This window comes from Epinephelus lanceolatus, chromosome 16 (genome assembly GCF_041903045.1).
Source record: "Epinephelus lanceolatus isolate andai-2023 chromosome 16, ASM4190304v1, whole genome shotgun sequence".
In the NCBI taxonomy this organism is placed as follows: Eukaryota; Metazoa; Chordata; class Actinopteri; order Perciformes; family Serranidae; genus Epinephelus; species Epinephelus lanceolatus.
The window spans coordinates 18,504,522-18,528,415 of record NC_135749.1 but is presented as its reverse complement, the minus strand read 5'-3'; the positions used below and the strand labels follow the sequence as shown (position 1 = coordinate 18,528,415).

At 40.0% G+C, this 23,894-nt stretch overlaps 1 protein-coding gene across 2 annotated transcripts; it reads right to left on the bottom strand.

Moving 5' to 3' along the window:
* Positions 1–1,406: 1,406 nt before the first annotated feature.
* On the bottom strand, positions 1,407–22,188 carry pip4p2 (phosphatidylinositol-4,5-bisphosphate 4-phosphatase 2). 2 transcript variants are annotated; one of them, XM_033637620.2, is made up of 7 exons: positions 21,898–22,188; positions 13,143–13,267; positions 11,169–11,275; positions 10,920–11,043; positions 8,949–9,001; positions 4,883–4,973; positions 1,407–2,898 (listed from the first exon to the last, which is right to left on the bottom strand). In XM_033637620.2, exons 1-7 carry the CDS (start codon positions 22,001–22,003, stop codon positions 2,755–2,757), a joined length of 750 nt encoding a protein of 249 aa, XP_033493511.1. In that variant the 5' UTR covers positions 22,004–22,188; the 3' UTR covers positions 1,407–2,754. The 2 variants fall into 2 exon arrangements, with proteins under 2 accessions (XP_033493511.1, XP_033493510.1); XM_033637619.2 differs by having other exon boundaries at positions 13,143–13,291; positions 21,898–22,181.
* Between the last annotated feature and the right edge of the window lie 1,706 nt (positions 22,189–23,894).

Below are 23,894 nucleotides of genomic sequence, written 5' to 3'. Positions count from 1 at the left end.
TTGGTCATTATTATTTGGTTCTATTTTATTTTAAACTAAGTAATAACGTCAAATCAAAAAATCTAAATCTGCAGCACAACCGCTAGATGAAAAATGTTTCACTCACACAGCTATTACCAATTTCTCTGGTTGATTACACCTCTGGTCAGGTTCTCACAGCAGACATTTTGACATGTCATAGAAAACGCACAGGTGTATTTAATAATATTAATGATGCACTGAGGGGAGGCCGTGGTATTGTTCATGCAGGCCCACTGGAAAAAGCTCACTGGGACACTTACTGGAACTTGGCTACCGTTAATGGTTGTAGTTTCTTCTGTGCTTTTCCAACTATGACATGCCAAAATGTCTGCCGAGACATAGGTCAATTAGCTGATTACCTACAAGCACTATCTATCAATCAGAATAATGATAGGATGAGTCATCCCACCTGATCAAGTGCAGTCTGTACTCGCCAAGAGTCCAAAGAAGAGGTCTGATTAGGCAAGTGAAAACACCTGTGTGTGTGTGCGCGCGCGTGCGTGCATGCGTGTGTGTAGAACACTCAGTTCAGTGTCATTATAAGAAAATGGAGCATTTATTTTTCATGAATGTACAGTCTCAGTCCTGATCTCAGTCTGTTACATCACTTAGAGTTATTATTCTGTCTGTGCTGCCAAACATAGACATAGATGAAAAGATTTTCACTCTAAGACTCTATAATTAAAATTATTGGATTAATATTCTGTGCACTGAGTATACTCTGATTTTTCACTATGACATTCACACAGAATATCTGACTGTAAATTCATTATATCCATTTTAACTGGTTTTATTTGGTGGTAAACTAACAGTGGGTGTTGATTTCACAGTAATTTGATTATGAAATGTGATCTACTGTGTTTATAGCAAAATAACTAATGAACTCAAAGAAGCAGGAGTCAGATTGCAGATACTTTAAGGTAAGAAGGGTAGGCGTACATTCAGGTTCAATGAAATGCATGAGCAGGGTTCAAACTCATGCACTTGCCCGGGTGTGCAGAAATGTTTTAAACTGTAAAGTTTTAGAGAAGCACTGGGCATACACCTGGACAGATGGGACCAAGTCATTGTTTTGCAAGAGACAAGTAGGTCCAAGTCGAGTTGCAAGTCTTTTTGGTAACAGGAGGATAAATAAGACTTGCAGTGCACAAGTTGTATGAGAGTTTGTGAACTGATGTTCCGATATAGTTTTCTGTACAAATTCACTGCACCACAGGGTGAATAATTGATCTACAAATGATTATTTTGTGGGTGAAGTATTCCGTAAAATGGAATCAGTGCAAGTATCTTAAAATTACTATGGTACACCCTGTTTGTTTGAACCTTGTATGCATGTCTTTAAATGAGGTGACATCACAGCCAATGAGCAAACACAACAATTAAAGGCAGTTTTTGCATTTTATTGATAAATTATCATTTTTAAAAAGACCCAAGAGCCACCTTCTCCTTTCACCTCTACTACAGTTTCCAAGTACTGAATTTGAACTATGTACAAAGAGCATTTTTTTAAACATTATTTTCTGCTTTATCATCATCATCATCATCATCATCATCATCATCATCATCATCATCACATTCAAAACAAGGTTAGAAGTTTGAGCTGTGCCCACTGGTCAAGGTCGAGAGACAGGATGCTGAGTTAGCCTACAGCAATGCTAGCTAGCACAGAGTTCACCGGAGGTCAGAGAGCGGCGATTATAAGCGGAGGGAGGAAGAGGAGGATTTACATTCTAACTCACAGGCAGAAGGAGCAAAGACAGGAACATCATAGCTTCAGCTACCTCTCTGAAAACTGAAATAACACCACCTCAGTGACAGAGCATAAACAAGTTAACATGCACAAGTGTTTTGGGATCATTTTCCACCAGCGAGAAGGCAACGAAAACGCAGTCAGGGCGGGTAAAGGAAGTCAAATAAATGGGTTATTGCTGTGGTGAGTTCAAAGCTGCATGGCACCAAAAAAATTAACACTTTGATGGCAAACAAAAACAAGCCCCCGTTGATCTTTTGCTCTTCTTGACTAATACTGGGCAGCAACATTAGCACACACGGGTATTTAAGGATTTCTTTTAAAAATTGATCATTTCCAGAGTTAAAATCATATAGCAATACTATGTCAGTGTACACAGGCAAGATAAATGGTTACAATACAGTATGGGTATGCAGCTTTCTGTAGCTGAGTTTAACTAGCAGCAAAACAACACATACAATTGCATATAATCGTAGTGCAATGGGCGAACTGTTCTTAGGAGGTTGTCTCATTTTGGTCTGGTCAGTAACAAAAGAAATCAAGTGCTGAGAAACAGACAAAACAAATGTGGTCCAGAAAGACCAAATCCAACCAGTTTGCACAACTATCATTTTTAAATCTAAATTTTGGCATTCATCAAGAGAAATCACAGGTTTTTTTAAGTTCTTGATTTCATATTTTGAAGGATTTTGGCTAAACCGGGGATTTGAGTCCTTGTGGACTAAGCAGGAGGACTGATCAACACACGTTAGGTTTGTCCAGCGAGTCAAAACTCTCTAAGACACAAACACAACAAGGTACATCTTCAACATACACCTCATAGAACGCACACACAACACCTCTCCAACACACTCCTGTCCAGACGCTCTGCAGACGTCCCACTCTGCTGAACATGACCGGTCTGAAATCTGAGCAAGATGATAAAAACTAAAAGTGGGGTTTGTTCTTCCAGCCGTGCAGGGCTGTGCCGCGCTGAGCCTGCTCTAGGCGAAGCTATTCTCAGGGTAGCTGACCTTGATAGCACCCCAGTAGCAGGCTCGTATCAGACAGATGAGGCCCAGCAGGTAGGCGAATGCCCAGGACACATAGGTGGCGTTGTAACGACTGGCGAAGTCCCGAGTACCAACCTGTTAGTGCACACGAGAGGAGGAGAAGGTGGGTGAGACGTTTCACCGAGAATAAAGATTTCCATTAATTCATAACCTTATCTTGCAGAGAGAGATTAACAGACCATAGTCTATTAAATTACACTGCAGTTTAATAATGTGCAAACTCAAAACAACTCATTCAATGGTTGATGGAACATAATTCATAATATCAATCAGTCAGTGATCCACTTCATCACACAAGCTGCAGAAAAATGATCTGTAACAAACTCAGTAACCTTGAACAAAAATACTAAATACTTTAATCCAATGAGATCATTATCCAGCGATTATGATTCTAATATGATTATACTAAGGTACGTAACTCTGATATACTGTGAAAGAATAAACAATATGTGGTTGTTTGTGTAGAATACAGATTTGTTTATTGAACAGTCATGTAGCTTAACAGGCACTAAACCACCGCACACGCTCTGTCACTTTATGTCTACTGGACATTTCCACATCTCAGAAATGTTTAGTCATGACAGGGGAGTGGCTCTATCTATTTGCTCCAGACTGAAATATCAGTCAATCAATCAATCATCGATTTATCAAGTTATCAAGTACAAGGTACATCTCCGGTGAAATGTGATCCATCAGATCCTTTATCTCGTCTTAATCTCCACCACTATTAGATGGATTGCCATGAAATTGTGCACAGACATTCACTGTCCCCAGAGGCTGAATCCTAATGACTTTGGTGATACCCTCACTTTTCATCTGGCGCCACCATGAGGTTCACCTCTGTGGTTATGAGTCATATATTCCAACAACTGCTGGATGGAACTTAAGTGAAATTTGCTGCGCACATTAATGATCTCATCCCTGCACGTCATTATTTGATGCTTGGGCAGAGGCCCTTTGTGTCATATCTTCACGCAGGAGGTCTGCAGTTACATTTGGGCAGCAAAACTACATGGTTAGGGTTAGGAAACAATTGTGATTGATGTCTGTCAGTAACGGCTTACACCTCTTCCTAACACACAGCCAGCAAGCGAAATCTGGTGGATGGAGAATGAAAAAATGTCCGGATACACTATAAGTGACAACAGCACTCAGGGAGCCTATTGAATGGCTGGATGTTGCTCTGAAAGTAGGTGCCGGAAATATTGCAAAAAAGAGTGCGGGCAAGCATTTCTTCAGGCAAGCAACATGTTGCTTAACCTGTTCGCAGACGCACAGAGCAGCTTAGGACATCTTCACTGGGAGCAACTGAAACAATCTGATGTTGGCTCGTTCACATCACTTCCAGTTAGGAAAAGGTGTTACGTGACGACTACCATAACCAAAATCACTTAATGCTTACTTTTAGTTTCAAATGGGACACGACACCAGTCTGCTGGGTCAAAAGTCCTGTGCTTTAATAATGATGCGGATGGGTTTGCATTAGAGGGTGTGTTGTGCGTACACATCTGACACTGAGGGCCACTGCCCAAGCAGCGGTTTCTGATGCCCTGACTTTTAGCGAGCACATTCAATGTTTAATTTGTTCAATCCTCTGCTTTATGACCAAATACCTACAAAAGTATTGGCATCACCATCAGCTGCAGCTGTGCCTCATGATCATGATCCTCGTCTGTATCCAATTTTGTCCTTTTAAAAACTCAGTTTTTTGGTTCGGTAGCCTATAAAAACTTAGTTCTGGTTTCTTTACCCTGTTAGTCGTGCATCCCATCACACAGAAGCCAAGGAAGCCTCTTCACGAAATAAAAAGTCAATGGACAGTGATGAATTGTTTTCCCCTCAGGTGAGGGTGGGACTTAAATGCCACCATTTCTGAAAATGTCAGCAAACCCATGACAACTCATGAACTCTAAACTTTCCACTTTCAGGGTCATAAATATCACAAGAGTGGGACGTTAACATGGACTGGATATCACTGGATCTCTCAAGATCCCAGTGACATATAAATCTTTACTTAGATAAATACAAACAGCACAAACAAGACAATGACAGTACTCACTGTTAAACCCACTCCAATGAAAATGAAGATCATTCCTATAGTTATATAAGCACAACAGCGCCTCCTAGGCAGCGCACTGCCAACAGAGGATCTGCAGAGAGAAAAATCGAAAAACGGCTGTTAGAGGGTTGAACAACATATGAACATACAGAATACATTTTAGACATTTTTATGATTTGTTTGTACAGAGACATTCATCATATGTGTATTCTTATATGGTCATGAATGGAAAGAAAATTAATTTGAATATTTGAAACTCCAGTTTAAGCTAACAAATTGACTGATATGACTCAGTGATCTCACTCTCCAGTGGGCAAACTCTCCTCTTTAGCTCTTTTGAATTACACATGAAAGCGCCAGAGGCTGGTCACATGTGCAGTTCCCAACAACTTAAATTCCATCCATACTCCATTCAAACACTTGCACAAGTCGACTGCCCTTTAGCACCACACTGGCATCAATTTTTTTTTTTTTTTTTTTTTTTTTTACTTCACCATTTCCTTACTTTCCTCCCCCTCTCTGCTCTCACATGCCTCTCATGTGACAGGACTAAAGCATTCTTCAGGAATCGCTGGTATTCAGATGGCTTAAGGGGAAGCCTGATCACCTGATTTCTTACCTTCTCCTACTCCCTCTTAAGAAATCTCCTCCTGATTTCACGTTTCATCTTTGTTCGACTCACTGTTAACGTTTGTGCCACCTGACCGTTTCATTAATTTGACCTGTGACCATTTATGGAGCAGCTCTATTTTCGAACAATGTTTTTAAAGATTCAAGCAGTAAACATCACTTGCAAAACAAGAATTAATCAGGTAAACAGATCTAATATATACAGTGCATCAGTCTGACAAAAAAAATAGCAATACTAAAGCATTTTACACATGTAGCTGGGGTACTTTCCTCTGTGAAGGTGCTACTACACCAAAAGGTATCAGTTCCTTATAAACACTGAGGTACTTCATCCTCCTTCGTTTTGATTTCTGTTATACGGGAGAAAAACAGTTTGTAGGGAGATACAGACTAAGTCAGGGAGAGATTTTTTGTAGATGTAAACAGACAATGAGGTGAAAGACAGAAAAGGAGAGTCAGAAATTTGGAGAGTTACCATTAGCTATCAAACAGATTTAGGGATTCGATGGACTTGCAGAGTAGAGGCTGGACAGAATACAAAGTCCATTGTATGTTCTATTTCTAATTATGAGATGATTTAAGGACAACACATTTGAATAGCATTTTCAACCTGGACCCTATTTTCCCACATTTGTGTGCCCAAGTGACTGGGAAGGCAACAATTTTTGAAACTGGTCCAGTATCAAGTGACAGGGTGGCAGCCGGCAACTTCTGAACGAGCTGCAGTGCAACCACTCAGGGCATATGAACAATTTATGTCTACTTTAAGTGTTTGTTTTTGCCACTGACAGGCTCAAATTATAATTCTAAGTGTCTCACAACATTATTAAAATGATCCCTACAGACATAAACCTTTTTCTTAAAGAGTTAAGATCCTTTTTGTTTAACCAGAAACAACCCGAAACTGCTATTGCTAAACCCACCAGACTCCATTTAAATAAATACTCATTTTATCATTGTAAAACACACTACATTCAAAGCCAACGGAAACAAAATAAAACTCACAAAAAGCTTTTTAACTCTGTCCACTGTTCCAACAATCACCAACTCCGGTTTGATTGGAAAAAAAACTTTAATTCACACAGTTAGATGTTAAAATATGCTGGCTCTCTACATGCTAAAATAACAGTTTATTTAAATGGAGTCTGGTGGGGCATCGGTGGTTTAGTGGTAGAGCAGGTGCCCCATATACAAGGCTGTTGCCATAGCGGCCCGAGCTCGAATCCAGCCTATGGCCCTTTGCTGCATGTCACCCCCCGTCTCTCTCTCCCCCCTTCATGCTTACCTGTCCTGTCCATCAAAGGCAAAATGCCCAAAAAATATGTTTAAAAAAAAAAAAAAAAAAAAAAAAAAAAAAAGGAGTCTGGTGGGTTTGGTAGTGGCGACTTCAGGGATGTTTCTAGTTCAACAAAAAGGATCTTACCCTTTAACAAAAAAGGTCTATCTCTGTCTCTGTAGGGATCCTTTCTATAATCTTGTCAGACAGTAGAGATTAAAAATATGAGTTTGTCAGTGGCAAAAACAAGCACTTTTAGTGGACACACTGTAAACTAATTGTGTGTTATTGCACCGAATGGTTACATCACAGTCTGTTTTGCAGCTGCCAGCTGCAGCCCTCTCGCTCAATACTGGATCAATTTCAAGAACTGTTTTTTCCATGAGTCACTTAGACACAAAAACATGGGAAAACAGAGTCCAGGTTGAAAAATACCAAAGTTACCCTTTGTGATAAACACCCTTCGTCACTCCTGACTTCTTATAGTTGGATCATAAAATATTTAAGTTGTGTTTCCGGAAGAAACTTTTTTTTCCCACATTTTATTTGTAAAGGTTTAGGAGAGGAGACAATGTTCTTTTTTGCAAAATAATGTTTTATGTTTGAGCGATGTTGCTCTCTGACAAACGCTGTTTCAACACTGCAGTGGTGTGTTTAATGACTTGTATGACACAAGGAATGAGACTGGAGATGTAAATATAGATAATGTCAAAATATAAATGAATGATGGTAGAGGAGGTACAGAGTGGTACAAAGATGAAGACAGACACAGACGTATAGAAGTAGACAGATGCAGAGATAAGAGACGGAGACAGAGGCAAAGACAGCAGCTTGTTATTATGATGCAGGCTGACTGTCGTCTCTGCATCACTGCCTGCCTGTAAACACAGTCCACATCATCACTTTCAGACACACCTTTCTATGCTCTCCCACCACCTCTCAACACTGTTATCCCCCTCCCCCGTTACCATTACACGTATTGAGGCTAAGCTCTAAGTCCTGTCACACGTCTAGATTAGTCTCCATCACCTCCCCTCCCCTCGCCTTCCAAGAACTACAAAGTCCAGACCTCTAAAGCTCAGCGTCTGACTGCAGTGAATTTATCCATAAAGTAAGCATTTCAGTAGCGAGAGCCAGAGAGCTGGAGGTTTTAAGTATTCATATCTATGACATACCAAACCACAAACCTACGTGACTGACAGTTGATGCCAAAGCAGAAGTGGAAAATCAAAGATTTTAGTGTTTCAAAACATTCTGCTTCCTCTAATGTACAGTGTGTCTTTTTCAACTTTAAGAACACACCTGTAATTATGCATGTTTTAATCCATTTCTACACATAATTTAGACTTTACATTCCAGTCAACCATTGTATAAACTATGTCCATAATCTGATTTATTTTGCCAGCCGTTGGCTTCCATTCATTTCTGTACAATGTGAAAATGAAGTTGTAGATTCTTCACACTACTTGCAACTTCACAGTAAACATCCAGGTCTGAAGAAGTGGCAATATATGGAAGCAATGTCTTTCTTGAAATCTTAGCCAACAAAGAGACAGTAAGGTTAACCTATCCAGAAATGCACTACAGCAGTGATGATGCTTACAGCAGACTACAATTTCATAGCTGCACACAATCTTTTCATAAGTCAGGTAGCCACGATGCCAAATGCAAGACGCAAGCAGAGAGCGGTCACGGACTAAGGGAGAACCAAGGGAGCAAGTGCGCGTTTCCATTTTGCCTTGTATTGTGAACTTTCACAACAAATACAAAAATAAAACTCATCAGGGATCAGTGCGCAAGGCTGCTGTGATTTACAAATTCTATGTATCATATTGTTGTTTGGATTGTCTGCAGTATATTGTTGTTAATAATGTTGGTCTATTCTGTACAAATGCCATCTACTGCATGTCTGTCCTTCCTGGGAGGGGGATCCCGCTTCTGTTTCTCTCCCTGGGGTTTCTCCCATTTTTTCCTTGTGAAAGGTTTTTCTGGGGAAATTTTCCTTATTTGCAGAGACAGTGCAAAGACAGAGGGTGTTGTATGTTGTAAAAGCCCCTGAGGCAAATTGTGATTTAGAATATTTGGCTATATAAATAAAATTGACTTCACTGACACTGTGACCTCTGAGGATGGTGTTAAATGGAGGTTTGATGGACTCACATTTTTTTGCAGTGGGGACATTTGGCTAGCGTGTTAAACCGCAGCTCCATCCACTGTGAGGAAACAGAAGAAGAAGCACTGTAAGGTTACAGTATTAAGGAACACGCACATGCACACAAGCCAGCACAAAAAAATAAACAACACATTATAACCTGAATGGACTTTTAGAGCAATCAACATAAGACCTACTGGGATTGATTTTAATGATCAGCTATAACGGTTTGAAACGTGTAAATCTAATAATTATGTCCACATTGGAGAAAATATCAAAAGGTTGTCTACATGAGCATCTAAAATGATTCTTATAATGTATTGGTTAGGATTGTAATTACACAGTTGTTTCATTAAGGGGTCTGGTGTTAAGAAAGCAGAGTTATGACGATGTTATCCCTTCACAGATCAGCATAATTTAAGGTCCCATTGACACGAGTTTAATATGTGACTTTCGACATCTGGCTTCAAAGGAGGAATTAGAAATCCAACAGAAATTCAGGCCAAACCATTTTGATTTTGTCTAGTTTAATACCCTTAAATTCACCTCTCTTTAACTGAAGCTCTATTCAAAGCCAGACGTGTACAAAGTCATATTATCACCGGTGTAAATAAGGCCGCAGATTGAAGTGGAGCAGGTTAGGCTGTTGTTAATATGTCCACCAGTATGACCAGCTTTCTCAACCTGTTGTTGTGCTGGAGGAGAGCCATCGCTGGGGAGGCCAGACATTGGCTGGGATGACCTGGCGTCCTCACTGCCCTACAGACGCCGCAAGTGACAAAGCGCACACGTTATATATATCAATAGTCAGTGTCGTACTGACTCGCATGTCAAGTACCTCAAGTTCTGCACCTTCTTCCTTCAATGAGACGCCTGGCAGCAAATATTATTAACATTTAATATGATATATAAAAGTATATGGTATATAAACCTTGTCCGAAATACTCTAGTATCCTCAACACAGGTTGTAGGAAGACTGTTATATTTTTTTCAGTGTGAAGAATTTTCAGATTGTTATTGTAAGTGACTGACAGCATGATGGATCCCTACAGAGATAGACCTTTTTGTTAAAGAGTAAGATCCTTTTTCTTTAACCACAAACGCCAAACTCACCGGACTTTATTCAAATAAACAGGAATTTTATCACTATAAAACACCTTTCATTCAAACTCAAATGAAACAAATTAAACTCACAAAATCCATCCTTGTTCATCTTTCCACTTCTCCGACAATCAACAACTCTGGTTCAACTAAAATAAACTCTTCACTCAGGCTACATCTATACACGCTAAAATGTTAATTTAAATGGAGTCTGGTGGGACTGGCCATTTCTGGGATGTTTCTGGTTAAACAAAAAGGATCTTACTCTTTAACAGAAAGGTATATCTCTGTAGGGATCCATAATATTTTCAGACCCTTATAATAAAAATCTGAGCCTGTCAGTGGCAAAAACAACCACTTGTAGTGGACGAACATTGACACACAGGCTGCAGCCCTGCTCCTTAATACCAGACCAATTGCAAAAATTGTTGTTCCCATTAGTGACTTAGACACAAAACATTAGAAAAATAAGGTCCAAGTTGCAAAAGGGCTGCACCCACATAGTCTGTTAATGAGCCAGGCAAAGGAAAGGAAAGTTGCAGTAAACGCATGCCAGCCACTTCATCATCATATTCTGCGATGATGACATGTTTTCAATTTCATTTCAACACAGATAAAAGATCTCATTAACTCTTGTGTGTGCTTTGGAATGACTGATATAAAGTATAACACGCTATAAAACCCAGAACAACAGTTCAACAGTGCTATAAAACTGTAGAAAATCCCATACTTTCATCTGCAAATACTGAAGAATTCACTGTGATTTGGCTCTCAAGATTGTTAATATGCACGTACCAACAACAGCACAGCAACACAATTTTGCATCGACAAATCTTTAGTGTTGTTTTACATTAACTGTCTCGGTGGGTTTTACGTACAAGAAAGGTGTTGCCACAGTGACCGCAGACCACCCTCATCCCCTCAGGTTGGATGGGCAGTGCCGGCTGGGCAGGTTGCTCCTCTGGGATAACCATCACCGGGCTCAGGTTGATTATGCGTCTGCTGTCGGAGGAACAAAGACAAGAACAAGCTTATGATTACAACCTAGGATTAAAACATTTTTAATGGCGTAGCACTACAGAAAGAGCTTCACATGTCCTGTATGAGTTGATTTTGTGAGAGCCTACCAGTTTGGTCGAGGACATCCTATCCTCCTGGACGTGTCTTTACAGATGAGCAGGCAGTTACAGGGACACCTCACATATTTCTTCCCTGTTGGGGGGTTCTTGATGGGCTGGAAGGCAACACAGAAAAATCAGCTCACTGGATACTTTCAGTTTGATACATGCCTGCGCTTTTTCCACCCCGTTCAGACCTTACAGGGTGGAAAAAGTGCTGAGCAAAATCAATAGCTTTGCCTTTAATCTATGAAATATATATTAGTTTACCCATCAGCTTCAAATGTGCATATTATAACTCTGACATGATGGATTGGTCGGTTATTCATAAAGCCTGTATGCAGTACTTTCTGGTGTCTGTGTCTATATACACTGGGCTGGACAATGATGGAAACTGCAATAACAATAATAAAGTTTAATAATGCTAAATTTATTAGAACCAGAGACTGCAAAGTGCTTTCCAAGGGAAAAACAAGACTTTCTTACAATAAATATACATTTCTAGAATCGATTTTAAGTGTGCCTGATACTACAGAAGAGTATTAGGGCCAGACATAAGGAAAAAATGTGAAGTTTATTTTCAACATTTTGACTTTATTCTCGTAATGCAACATAAAAATTAAAACTTCCTCTCATTTTTTCCCTTCATGCCTGCCCTAATACTGTGTCGCACTCACGGTACTCAGTTTCTGGTGAACCTGAGCTGAGAAAAAGATGCAACAACTGAAGGCCAAACTATCAACTGCGCACTGTTTTGTCCACTGTGTAACAGAATATCAAATGGCTGAGTTGATGCATAAGCACCACAAATATCAGCCAGTGGAAATGGCTTTTCCCACCCGAGTGTTTGTGATGATAGCGATTCATCCTCCTTTATGCCTCCGCTGACAGCTCAATCAGAGCTCTCAGTTTGACACAGGCGAGACATTCAAGTCATACGGAGCTCTTATCACTGGACAGACTGATCAATGTGACAAATGTCTACATCAACATCTGGCAAGGCTCTAAAAGGTGGACACTATCCAGATGAAAAATAGTCAAAGGACTGACGTCTAAAGCAAATGGTTTGTGTCTTGATCACTGACAAATCACATGTTTTATAACACAAAATGCTAATTAGTGTGTGTGTGTGTGTGTGTGTGTGTGTGTGTCAGAGACAGAGCGTCAGAGAGACATTGACTTGGAATTGTTGTGGAGCCTTGGTTTGCAATTAGAGCAGCCCAGATTATTATGGCATGGATTCGAATGCAGCAAATTTGCTAATTAAACATTTCTTTTGTGAACTCTGCTCCACTGAAGAATAATAAAAATAGGTTTCAAGATTAATAATGCTGTTTGAACGCAAGTCCTGCCTATACTATGTTATATAACTTAAATAATGACATCATTTTTTTTAGGTGGCAGGATGAGGAGGATTCAGAATGATGAAGACAGGTGGGGAAGAACTAGATACCATGATGATTATCCAAGATGAAATACAGATTTGTAGCCATTCTATAGTCTCAAATGGCTAGAATAACAGAGCATAAAGCTGCTGTAAATGCAAAAAAAAAAAAAAAAATTCTCCTTGGGCTTGGGCTGAGCCCCAAATGTTAACAACATCTGGCTCCGCCCCTTAAGACTGGCCAAGCTGTGTAAATGCATAATGATCATAATACTTATTATTACAGAACCTTAACATGACCAAATTTTCATATATATGTCCAGCACAGTCTCTCCAGGGCGTGCATATACCCCCAGACCCCTCTATGTGAGCTCCAAGTGTTTACAACATCTGGCTCAGCTCCTGCATGTGTAATAGATTGCAAAAGAGATGAACATTTTATTGACTGTATGACGAGACAAGAGGAGAGCCATGATAAGCAGCTCAAATAAAACTGAAGACTAAATGTCTTTACTCAACTTGACAGTTAAACTATTACGACTCAACACCAACAATCATTTATAAATCCGTCACCGGCCTCCACCCTGTCCTCCACTTACTGTAGCTTCATTGCAGACTGTGCACTTGACCACGTGCTGATGCAGCTTTCCATCCAGGTTGATGAGCGACTGGCATACGCGGCAGTTGATGACAGGCACACCGCTGGCGTCAGGGCTGGCAATGGCTGTGTAGGGAGGAGGTAGTTCGGCTTTGAAAAGAGGAGGAGGGCAAAGCACACAGCACATGGCTGGCTGTTAATCGCATGCACCTATAAAACTTAAGGCATTGAACAGACACTATCACACATAAACTCTGGAGACTCTAACTTCAATATCAGTGTGTGTCTGTTTTACCACGAGGGGTGCCAGCTTTCTAACAGCTGTAAACAGGTTGTAATTATTCTGTGCAGTTAAACATCCCCAGTGGGATATGTACTGTGTACGACAGGTCCTATTTTCATGGCAGGTTTTGTTGTGATCCATGTTCTTTATTCAGATGGAAGATTCTGTTTAAAAACAGATCTGTATCTTTGTTTTGCTCTCTGATTTCACTAAATAAAAATCAGTTTTTGCTCAGTTGTTATAAAAACTGAGAACAGAAGAGTATCCAAATGCTCACACAGCCACAAAACAAAACAGGAAATAGTTTAGAAGAATGACATAACTCTAAAAAAAACCTTTCTACATTATATTATCACGAGAGGAAACTGGAAATTGAGTTGATTTTTGTAACATAAAGTATGTGCAGTAATTGCATAAGAGATAGCTAAGGGGTTTAGAAGAAGCAAAATTAAAGGTATTCAAGGTCCACTTACTTCATTGGATCATAAAGGCCACAAAATGGAGCTGAAAGATGTGAGAGGCATCTAGTGAGTGGGCCTTAAGAAATTTTTGTTAAACTGGTCTTTCCGAGGTCAAGAATAAACCTCCAAACTCAACACATACTGTACGCCGCTGCTGCATTTAGTTATAGTGTGTTAGAAAGAGTTTGTCAGTCTGTCTAACATAATACAGTATGTTGCGGGCCAGAATCTTTAAGATTTTTGGCCATTACCTGAGATATTAAACTGTAAAATACAGGTAGTGTTTGGAAAAAACTGCCCCTGCATGACAACAAAATCTTATTTCTGTCGAGGGTCTAACAAACCAAACAAAGTCATAATCTAAGTCTAACATTATGATCTTAAACATCTTAAACAAAACAATAAATAAGAAGATTGCTGTGCAAATTGTTCATCTTAGAATCTGTGTAAATACACTTTATATAGCTTAAACATGAATTAATTTGTCAACTGACAGTTAAATAACTATGTTTGAACAACTATGTTGATAACTGAATAACCATTTGAGTCATTGTCCAAGCAAAACTGACAAACACTCGAAGTTACAGCTTCTAAAATGTAAGAATTTGCTGCTTCTAATAAACACCATATTGAATATAATCTTTAGTTGCAGCCCTAATTTTATAATAGGCTACCCACTGCATTATATAAAACATGAATAAACATCTGATGCATCCCGAAAACCATCACTAATGTGGATATAATGACTTAGTGGAAAAAGGGGAATAATAAAACAGCCAGAACAGTCTGGTAAGTTCAGAAAATGACATCATGTCACTGTAATGCAGCCTTTAAAACCAAGACAAGACAACACTTACAATATTAAGATATCCAAAACCTAAGACAACACCTTGTGTCATATCATGATATTGATATAATATTGATATATTGCCCAGTGCTTTCCCAAAACAACTTGTAGTTATAGAAAGGAGCTGTTGTCTAACATGCTTACAATATTAACCAACGGTAACATGTTCAGGACTGACCTCTCACAAAAAAAAAACAAAAAACAATATAACACACAATCAATATTCAAAGGCCTCTCTTGGTAGCTATTAGTGCCTGGAAACACTCCTTCACGTACTGTATGCAAACCCATGACAGCCTGTGTACGACTCTGATGGCTCAACATGTGACTTTTCTCTCTTTGTCAGAGGCAGTGTACCACTCTGTATGTTTAAGAGAGAAACAATGGGCTCTTTTACTAAAGTGGTGCCATAAAATCCACCCTGTGTCATGCTGCAGACTAATACTACATGTAACGTATGATGCAGTCTTCTGATTGTGAGGCTGTGGCATTGTGAGGACATATCTCTGTGCTATAATGTAATGTCTGAGCTACATTTCTCCTTAATGTGTAATGTCTCGTAATATCCATAAAATGAACGTAGCGGTTTTTAAGTCTTGTTCCAGGTGGTGGGTTATGTGTTATGTTCCATAAACAAGTGTAATCAACATGATCAAATGGCCAAACTTAAAAAATGTCTTTTAGTCTAAAAGCACTGCTGTGGACTAACTACAGTAGCCACTCAAATGAACTCTGTACTGTTTAATCCCACATTAACCTCATGTAATTAGTCTACATTCCATGTGTTTTTCAGGGTTTTAACACATATAATCCATAGGTTTTGCAACAGTCACTACCATTACTACTACTACTGTAGTATTTGAGCATACTTTGCAATCTATGTCATACTTAAAGGGACATGTCACCCAGAATCAAAACTACATAGTTCCCTTCTTACCTGTAGTGTTGTTTATTAAACTAGACTGTTTTGGTGTGAGCTGTTATGCATTGAAGATATCAGCCGTAGAGATGTCTGCCTTCTCTCCAGAATATTGGAACTAGATGGCACTCAGCTTGTGGTGCACAAAGTGCCAAAAAATACATGTGAAAAACTCAACAGCAATGTCTCTTTCCAGAAATCATGACCCAGTTACTCAAGATAATTCATAAACTTTGTTGTGAGCAGTTTCATGTAGGAACTATTTTCCTTTTGCTAAATTACACTCGCTAGCCGTATCACCGCTCAGAAGGAAGTGTGCATCTACTGCTACCTCACCCAGCACCACTGATCTTGCTGACATTTCAGCTCAGCTGAGGTTGATGCCATTAATGTTTACATCTCTTGCTGTCATGAGCAGGACCCTCTCATCCATGACTAGATGCACACTTCCCTTGACACAGTGATACGGTTGGCATGTGTAGTAAAGAAGAAAGAAAAAAGTTCCTATGTGAAACTGCACATAACATGATCTGTGGATTATCTTGAGTAACAAGGTCATAATTTTCCAACAATCCAACACTCAGCAATTCACACCAAAACTATCTAGGTATAAAAGCAGCCTCACAGAAAGTGGAAAATAGGTATTTTAAAATCTCTATTAAATCATTTAATTCAACCTTCAACATTAAATGAATTGAGTTATTTTGTATTGTAACTTGCTACTGAAACAAAAATATCTCATCATCTAACAGCAATGACTGTGCAAATTCAAAAAATACTGACAACTCAATCAAATATAACACTGATAAACAACGCAGTTACTAACTACTAACTAGCTACATTGATCATGTAAGATAAGTCCCTAAGTAGGCCTACAGATTTACTGCACAGCTCAGGCAACAATGAGTCAGATGTAGCTGAGAGCATTTGTAAATCAACAGAAAATTAATCTACAACAATGCTGATGTATTTGATTGCTCTTTCTTCACACAAAAATGCTTCAAATGTCACCAGGTCCAGCTCCTCAGATGTGATGAGCTGCGAGGGAAAGAAATATGAAGGGCAGAAAATGTAAGAAAAGGAATTGATAATGTAAATAATAACTTCATGTAGCCACAGACAAATGAGTAATGCTGTAACACAGTACCCTGTATCACAGTCCCTTGTGATGCATTATCAAGTCTTTGTTGAGCCTGACCCAAGTCTGCTGACCAAACACAAAGGAGGCATCTAATCCGACAAATGACCAATTTCCTTCACTCTGAATGAGATAATGGGACGAGTTAACAGGTAAACGAGCTTGGCTCTGGGATTCAGAGCGCTCGACAGTTGACACCACAGGGACAGATGGGACACCCCATCAACAACTTGGCAAACATGGCTAGGAATACGACCAAAGCATGCCAAAGACTGGACACTCCTACTGTGTGCAGGCAGCACATGGTGACAACCGGATTCTGTTCTTAATCCATACATTCTTATATAACATTATGAAATAAGATCCTAAACACCTTGAGTTAAAAAAACGTCAGCACTTCTCTCTGTGCTCCACCACTGGCTCTGATTCTACTCGCGTCTCTCTCTCTGCTGTGTGAAGTTCTCCTAATGCATGTCTGAAACAGAATATAGCAGCTATAGGTTTTCACCGGCCTTCCTCGGAGCCAGAGGTAAGACGAGAAGACACTCTACTACAACCACCAGCAGCACCATAACATACAGCCACCATCGCGTCCTGTCTAGCTGGTGCCATTGTGTGACTGGTGGTTTGTGGGGAAGAATAGCTGACTGGGAAGCTGGTGCGCAGACACAAGCTGCTCAGGGATGTTTTCTGCTGCCCATGTGGCATTAAAATAAAAATCTCTTTAAGGTTATTAAAGGATAAGACTCATTTCTTATTGTCAATAATTCCCGTGAAAAGATTAAAACAAACAATGAACTAGAAGGGCACTCAGTGAACGCAGACTTCCACCAAGGCCAAATTCTATATCTCACAATGTAAACGAAAGTGAAACACAATTTGTGTATTGGCCCTGTGATTCAGAACTGCTCCAAAATCTAGTATGTTCTTCCTTGGCCCATACTACACCCCTCTGCCAAGTTTTACTAAAATCGGGCCAGTAGCTTTTTTGTTATCCTGCTGACAAACAAACAAACAAACCACAAACACAACCTCCTTGGCAGAGGGAATTAGTCCATCTCAGTAATTCTTATCTCACTCAGCTTGTCAGTTACTACTAAAAACATAATTCCTTAAAAACAGGCCATAAATTTAAAGTTAATATATGTTACAGAAAAAGTCTCACTGACTTTCTTAAAAAGCTGGGCACTGCAGTTTCTAGCAAATATTACTCAAACAGTGTGAACAGTATATTTGTTTGGGACTATTTTCAGTGGAGGATTATTACACATTTAGAGTTCCAGTGTACAGGCGAAAAATATGGCCTTAAAATTACATCATGGTTTTGCAAAAATATTTTTCCAATTGCTCACAAGTTTTTTCTTCTTATGCCAACGATGTGGTAATTTTCAACCAACCGTCGTCACCTGAGCTAAATCAGATCATGGGGCGTCTTGCTTCGTGGTCATTTCAGTTGCTAAATGACGCACTATGTGGTAGGCTTGGGCAGTGTCAAGGTATTATGGTATACCAGGGTATTTGGAAATCCCAAAGGTATAATTTTCAATACTATCAAATACAGTATGTGCTCTTTCTATTAAACTGATATGGAGATGCTGTACTGAGGTGATGTAGTGCACAGAATGTGCCACCAGAGGTCAGTCTCTACTAGTGGAACAGGCAGCTGAGCTGAGAAAGATGGCAACTGTGGGCGGTGGGGTAGTGAAGAAAAAAGCCTCCACCTGCCCCTGTTTGGAAGACTTGCCATATATATCTTTATCTTAGGATGACGTCTTCCATCTACAAAAGTGGTTTATTTGCCACAAGATTTTATTCGACACGTCATCTCAGTTCAGCCCACTGATGTGTCATATCCACCATGGCAACAAGTATCATCAGGTCCTCCAGCAAGAAGGGCGCTTATTTCCTATCTATTCATTATTCTAAGTACGTATAAGTATTTAAACCCAGAAAAACTTGTCTTAATAGACTAACTGCATGTTAGAAACACAGTATGTAGGCTAATGTCACAGATGCTACAATAACTTCTACCACCAGCAGCACAGCTTTAATTTTTTTTTTCTTCTTACACAAATGCCATCATATATTGTACACCGTAGAGAAATGTCATGACGGTACAGAAGTAGGAAAAAAATAGCTCCCCTCTTTTTTTTTAAATTTATGTAAATATTTTTTTATTTACTTTTTATTTATATTATTTTCTATTTTATTCTATTCATTAATTTATTTATGTTTTATTTTTATTGTATTAATTAATTTATTTATTAATTTATTTTTAATATCATTTTATTTTGTCATTTATTCTATTTCATTTATTTATTTCCCTTATCTTATTACTATCATCATTTTCTATGTGTGTCTGATGTTTGATTTAAATATTTATTATTATCACTTTGAGTGAGGGTGGGAGGGTTCTATGGATATGTGAGATGAGGGTACAAATTAACTGTATGGGTTCAGTTCATGTTCTCAATGTTGTAAGTTCTGTATACCAACCAGAGACCAGCTCACTCTGACATCTTTAATATGTCATTGTATACTGCCCATAAATCTGGTTAAAAAAAATAAAAAGATTTCTGGAAGAAAAAAAAAAAAAACAGATACCGCCCACGCCTAGTATGTGGCCTTTGTGTGATGTAGTGCTCCTGAAGGTTTTCAAACCACTTCCACACCACTGATGTTTTTCCTTTTTTGGAAACAGCTCCTCCACAAAGGAGGTGGCAGCAACACCACTTTATGTTGTTGCTATATGCAGCATGTAATCATGACATAAGAAAGTGTCTTGAATTACAATTTCATACTGTTAATATCATGATAAGCCACATTATCAAGTTAACATTTATATGGCAGCAGTACCATGTCAGTGCGACTGACTCAAAACAAACTTCAGTCCCAATGTTGACTATAAAGAAGGAACATGTCACTCAGTGCAACAGTTTGCCTCATTGAAATGTTTTTAGTAGTTTTTGGACAAGCTTTACGGCACAGAGGAACAACATATATAACAGAAACACTTGTAACTAGAACCAATTAATTGGTGGTTCTGGACTTTTCATGGGATTTGTCACCAGTAAGACAACTAGAATATCACCAGACTATTACTTCCCAGTTGCCCTGTATAACTAGCACTCTCCTGACAGTCTGAGGATAAATGTTGCAGATTCTTGACTCCACCCTTGAATGATTTCACCCTACTACTGAAAAAAAAGGATAAAATGAGTATTTCAACAGCTTTTTCTACGACCGTGAAGCACTGCCTCTGAGTGAAAGTAAAAATTTATTCATCACTGTCGACATTAAAACACTGTCAAGGCTTGCACGGCCTTTTGTTGCAATCAATTTGTTCTGCCATTCAAGCGCAAAAATGTAAGCAAGACGCAACCAAATCGAGCACAGTGCCAGTCCATCCACTCAGATGCAGCCAAGGTCATTGGTCTCCGCCCCTCCGCACTGCCACCACACTGTGAATAACAGCCAACAGTGAATCTCTACCTGATATACAGCTGAGTAACATCATCTGGTAAAGGAGTCATAACTCTCCAGTGTCAGGTTGTGGAGATATTTAGGAAATCAATACAGCAGAGATGCAGTGAAATAATATCTTTAACATGATCCTAATCACGGCTCACATTCACTCAGCTGATTATTAGTCAAAACACCAACTCAGTCATTGTGTCTCACGAAAACACCCCAGTGTTTTGGCATCTTTGACTCTAATTAATCCATTTTACAAATTGGCTGATTGGAGGATTGTACCCCAACAAACAAACCAGAGAAACCAGAATTAGCCATAATCCAGACTGCAGAGAGGCAGGGAGGGGAAACTAGGCCATGAATTTTACTGCCATTCATTTAGGCTTTTACTCAGTCAGTGCTTTAACATCCAAACAGGCTGTCAGTTCACAGGTTATTACAATCCAGCCAGCGTTAAAGTCTTTATGAATAATCCGCTGGTGGAATATGAACTCTGCGAGATTAGACCGCTTCAGAACAACAAAAATGTTCATTTTTCCACATTTTGTTTGCTTGATATTAGCCGTTTGTCCTGAAATGCTCTGCAAAGAGTATTACACAGTCAATGAATGCATTCATTTGCACAACAACCAGTGTGGTGCCGAGGCGAAGACATGTTGTGTCTTATGAGCCCAGAACAAGAAGGTACAATCAGAGGGAACTTTGTGCACCGTGTCTGAAACTAAATTTACTTAAAACAAAACATAATCCTTTGATATGAGCGTCTGATCTGCATGTTTGTTGAAGAAACGAGGGAAGTGAAGCCTCCCGCAAAAAGAAATGTGTGATCATGTATGTCTCCGGCTTTAAAATGGGATCTCCTCCTAAATTCAGAATCAGGCTGGGCTAGGTGCAAAGGCCAGTCCAGACGGAGGCTTCTAGACTGAGTGGACTGAGGATTTATGTGCTGTAATTGCCTGGGTCTGGGTCACTCAGCCCTGCATGCATTATGGTGCTGTAACCTACATTCAGCTGTTTACAAAGCAAAATGTGGACACTGTGTCAGTTTGCTGGGTGTACGTGCACATGTCCTGAGCTGTACTGAAGATGCTAGAATAGATTCAAGCTGTCTTTGCGAGATCAAGGCCAAATATTTGTTGCTTATAGTCCAGTTTCCATGCAGCCTGACAGCTAGATATAACACTATGACGTTTAAAATCAAGCCTTTGGTCACATCTGGGCATTTTGTCAATTTGCAGCTGGGACAAAAGGCTGCTAGGCTGCCATCATCTGCAGTGGGTCATTTCTCCCCCGTCAATCAACAACATTAAAGCCCACATACACTGAGGCCTCCCAGTGCCACATCACGACTCATACCATGTATTTTGGTGAAGACCCAAAACATCCCAGGCCCCAGTGAGTCGTGATGTGGGCATTTCTGCAGTAAAAAACAGAGCTCGCTGTTATTGTAGGCCCCTCTTCTCTAACCCACTGCTCCAGTTCTCACAGTAGAAGCTCCACCTTTCCCTCAGCTGCCGATTGATTGCCCTTGCCTTGCCTTGCAATGCTGCAGTTTTATTTACGCACAAACTCGATACGCCCAAAAATGATTCAGCATGTAGGCAGCGGGGCTTCTCTACATGTCGTGTGTTTACCTCGGGGACTTGAATCCTGCAGGTACGGGGGAGCAGTGGGGGTCACGTTCTCGGAGTCGGGACCCGACAGCAGCGGAGATCGCTCGTCCATGCCGTCGGAGGCCATGTCGGTAACCGTGGACGGCGAGAAATGACGGGCGGAGACGGCGGGGAGGCTCCTGGCTGCACCGAGTCTTCACTCAGCACGGAGGAGCAGCCGGCGGCTGGTTGTTGGTGCCGAGTTGCTCCGGTCCACAAGCCCCGGTGACGGCAGCCTGGAGGAGGGAGGAGCTCCGCGGTGATCCCCGCCCCTCACTGACATGACATAGTGCTCTATAACTCTAAATACTGCAAACATATATGATACTGTGATGGAATTTTGTGTTCAAATTATGTGCAGGAATTTAATACAATTTAAATGTATTGCTACCAGTAAACACGTGCACGGGATTATTTGGATTCCAGCCCATGTTTACATAAATAACTGTATAAAATGTCCTGCATGGAGTCACAACAAGCAGATGAAATTTCATTTTTTGGGAGGGACACAGTAGTAATCCAGCAGCAGTTCCCAGTTTTGACCACCAGATGTCACTGTAGGATCACTTTGCTCTGTGCAGTCCATTACTGTAGACCATTATGTATTATTTAGACTAACCATTATGCCAAACAAATCCATGTCCACTTACAACCCCACAAGTGAAGTTGTGTGTCTATGGGTTGTAAAATTACTAATTCTTCCAACTAAGATTGTTTAAATATTTTAGAGGCATGAAGACATGAAACAGCTTTGTTGTGGTAGTTGATGAGCTGGATAGATGGGTAGGTTATGCATGTCCTGACAAGTTGTCCATGACAACAAGTTTTTGTTGGGACCCTGGGACATCAACTGCCTCAGCCAGTCAACGTTTGTGATGTCATCAAAGAGAGCCCTGCTGCCAGTGCCCTGCAAAGTAAAAACAAAATGGCTGAGCAAAGAGGCAAAAATTACAAGATGAGACCCAACCTGAAAGTTTTACTTCAGTTTACACTAGGCTGCAACTACAGACATTAAAATATATATTTGATTTTTAGATTAATAGTTAATATTCTGCCACCATGGTAATAAGCTCACATTACCTTACACAGGTGAGCTAACAGTTAGCCAGCTGGGGCACTAGCTGCTTAGTGTTAACCCCTTGATCATAACAATACCAAAGGCCGCCACAAAAAAATGTGTTATTAGTTTAGACAGTCAAAGGGACAGTGAGTCATAGATGTTTGTTTCTGGCTGCTAGAGTTAGTGGGCTAGTCGTAGCGCTAGCATTAGCATGCTGAAATGTGCATGCTAGCATTAGCGCACTAGCCTGCCAACTGAATCCTTTATTTTTTCCAGGATTGTGCCCGGTGATACAAAGTATTGCATAATGAAAGTGAGGCTTATGGGGAGCAAATCTAAAGCACATGATAAACCAAGAACACCTTTTTAATGTGGTGGCCTCTTTCAAACGAGCAGTGGGCCAAGTCATTAACTTAAATGAGTAAGCAATTGTTAGTAGCTAGCATGCTAGCTAGCTATCTCTGTTATATGATTTTGTCTTGAGACCATCACCTGGATGTTGACCTCAAGTCATGATTGCTTTATTCTGTCACATGAAGAAGTCTTCAGACCATCAAATTGATATCAACCTCAAGAATAAGACCAGACCAGACCACCACTGCATGATACACTTACAATAAATGTGGAACATGCAAACCATAGGCACTCTTTAAACTGATCTGAAAGATCCACATTCCCATTAAAAAGCCCGCAGAAAACAAATGAAGACTGCCCTTCATTCACCTCTTTAATTGCCAGACTGTGTGTACGTGTGTGTGTGTGTGTGTGTGTGTGTGTATACAGCGAAACAACCAAGACTGAATACAGGAGGAATTCCACATCCCCGAAGATGAGATGCTACGTGAATACCTCAGGCAGCAGAAGGAGAGGATGAACCATGATGGAAGGACAAGCCTTTGCACAGCATGTACCACCGACA

Excerpts from the sequence above, each read along its gene's own strand:
- pip4p2 (XM_033637619.2), bottom strand. The coding sequence starts at position 22,003 with ATGGCCTCCGACGGCATGGACGAGCGATCTCCGCTGCTGTCGGGTCCC. Across the intron at positions 13,292-21,897 it reads GCAGGATTCAAGTCCCCGAG|CCGAACTACCTCCTCCCTAC; the intron begins GTAAACACACGA and ends CTCTTTTCAAAG. Across the intron at positions 11,044-11,168 it reads GGATGTCCTCGACCAAACTG|CAGACGCATAATCAACCTGA; the intron begins GTAGGCTCTCAC and ends TTCCTCCGACAG.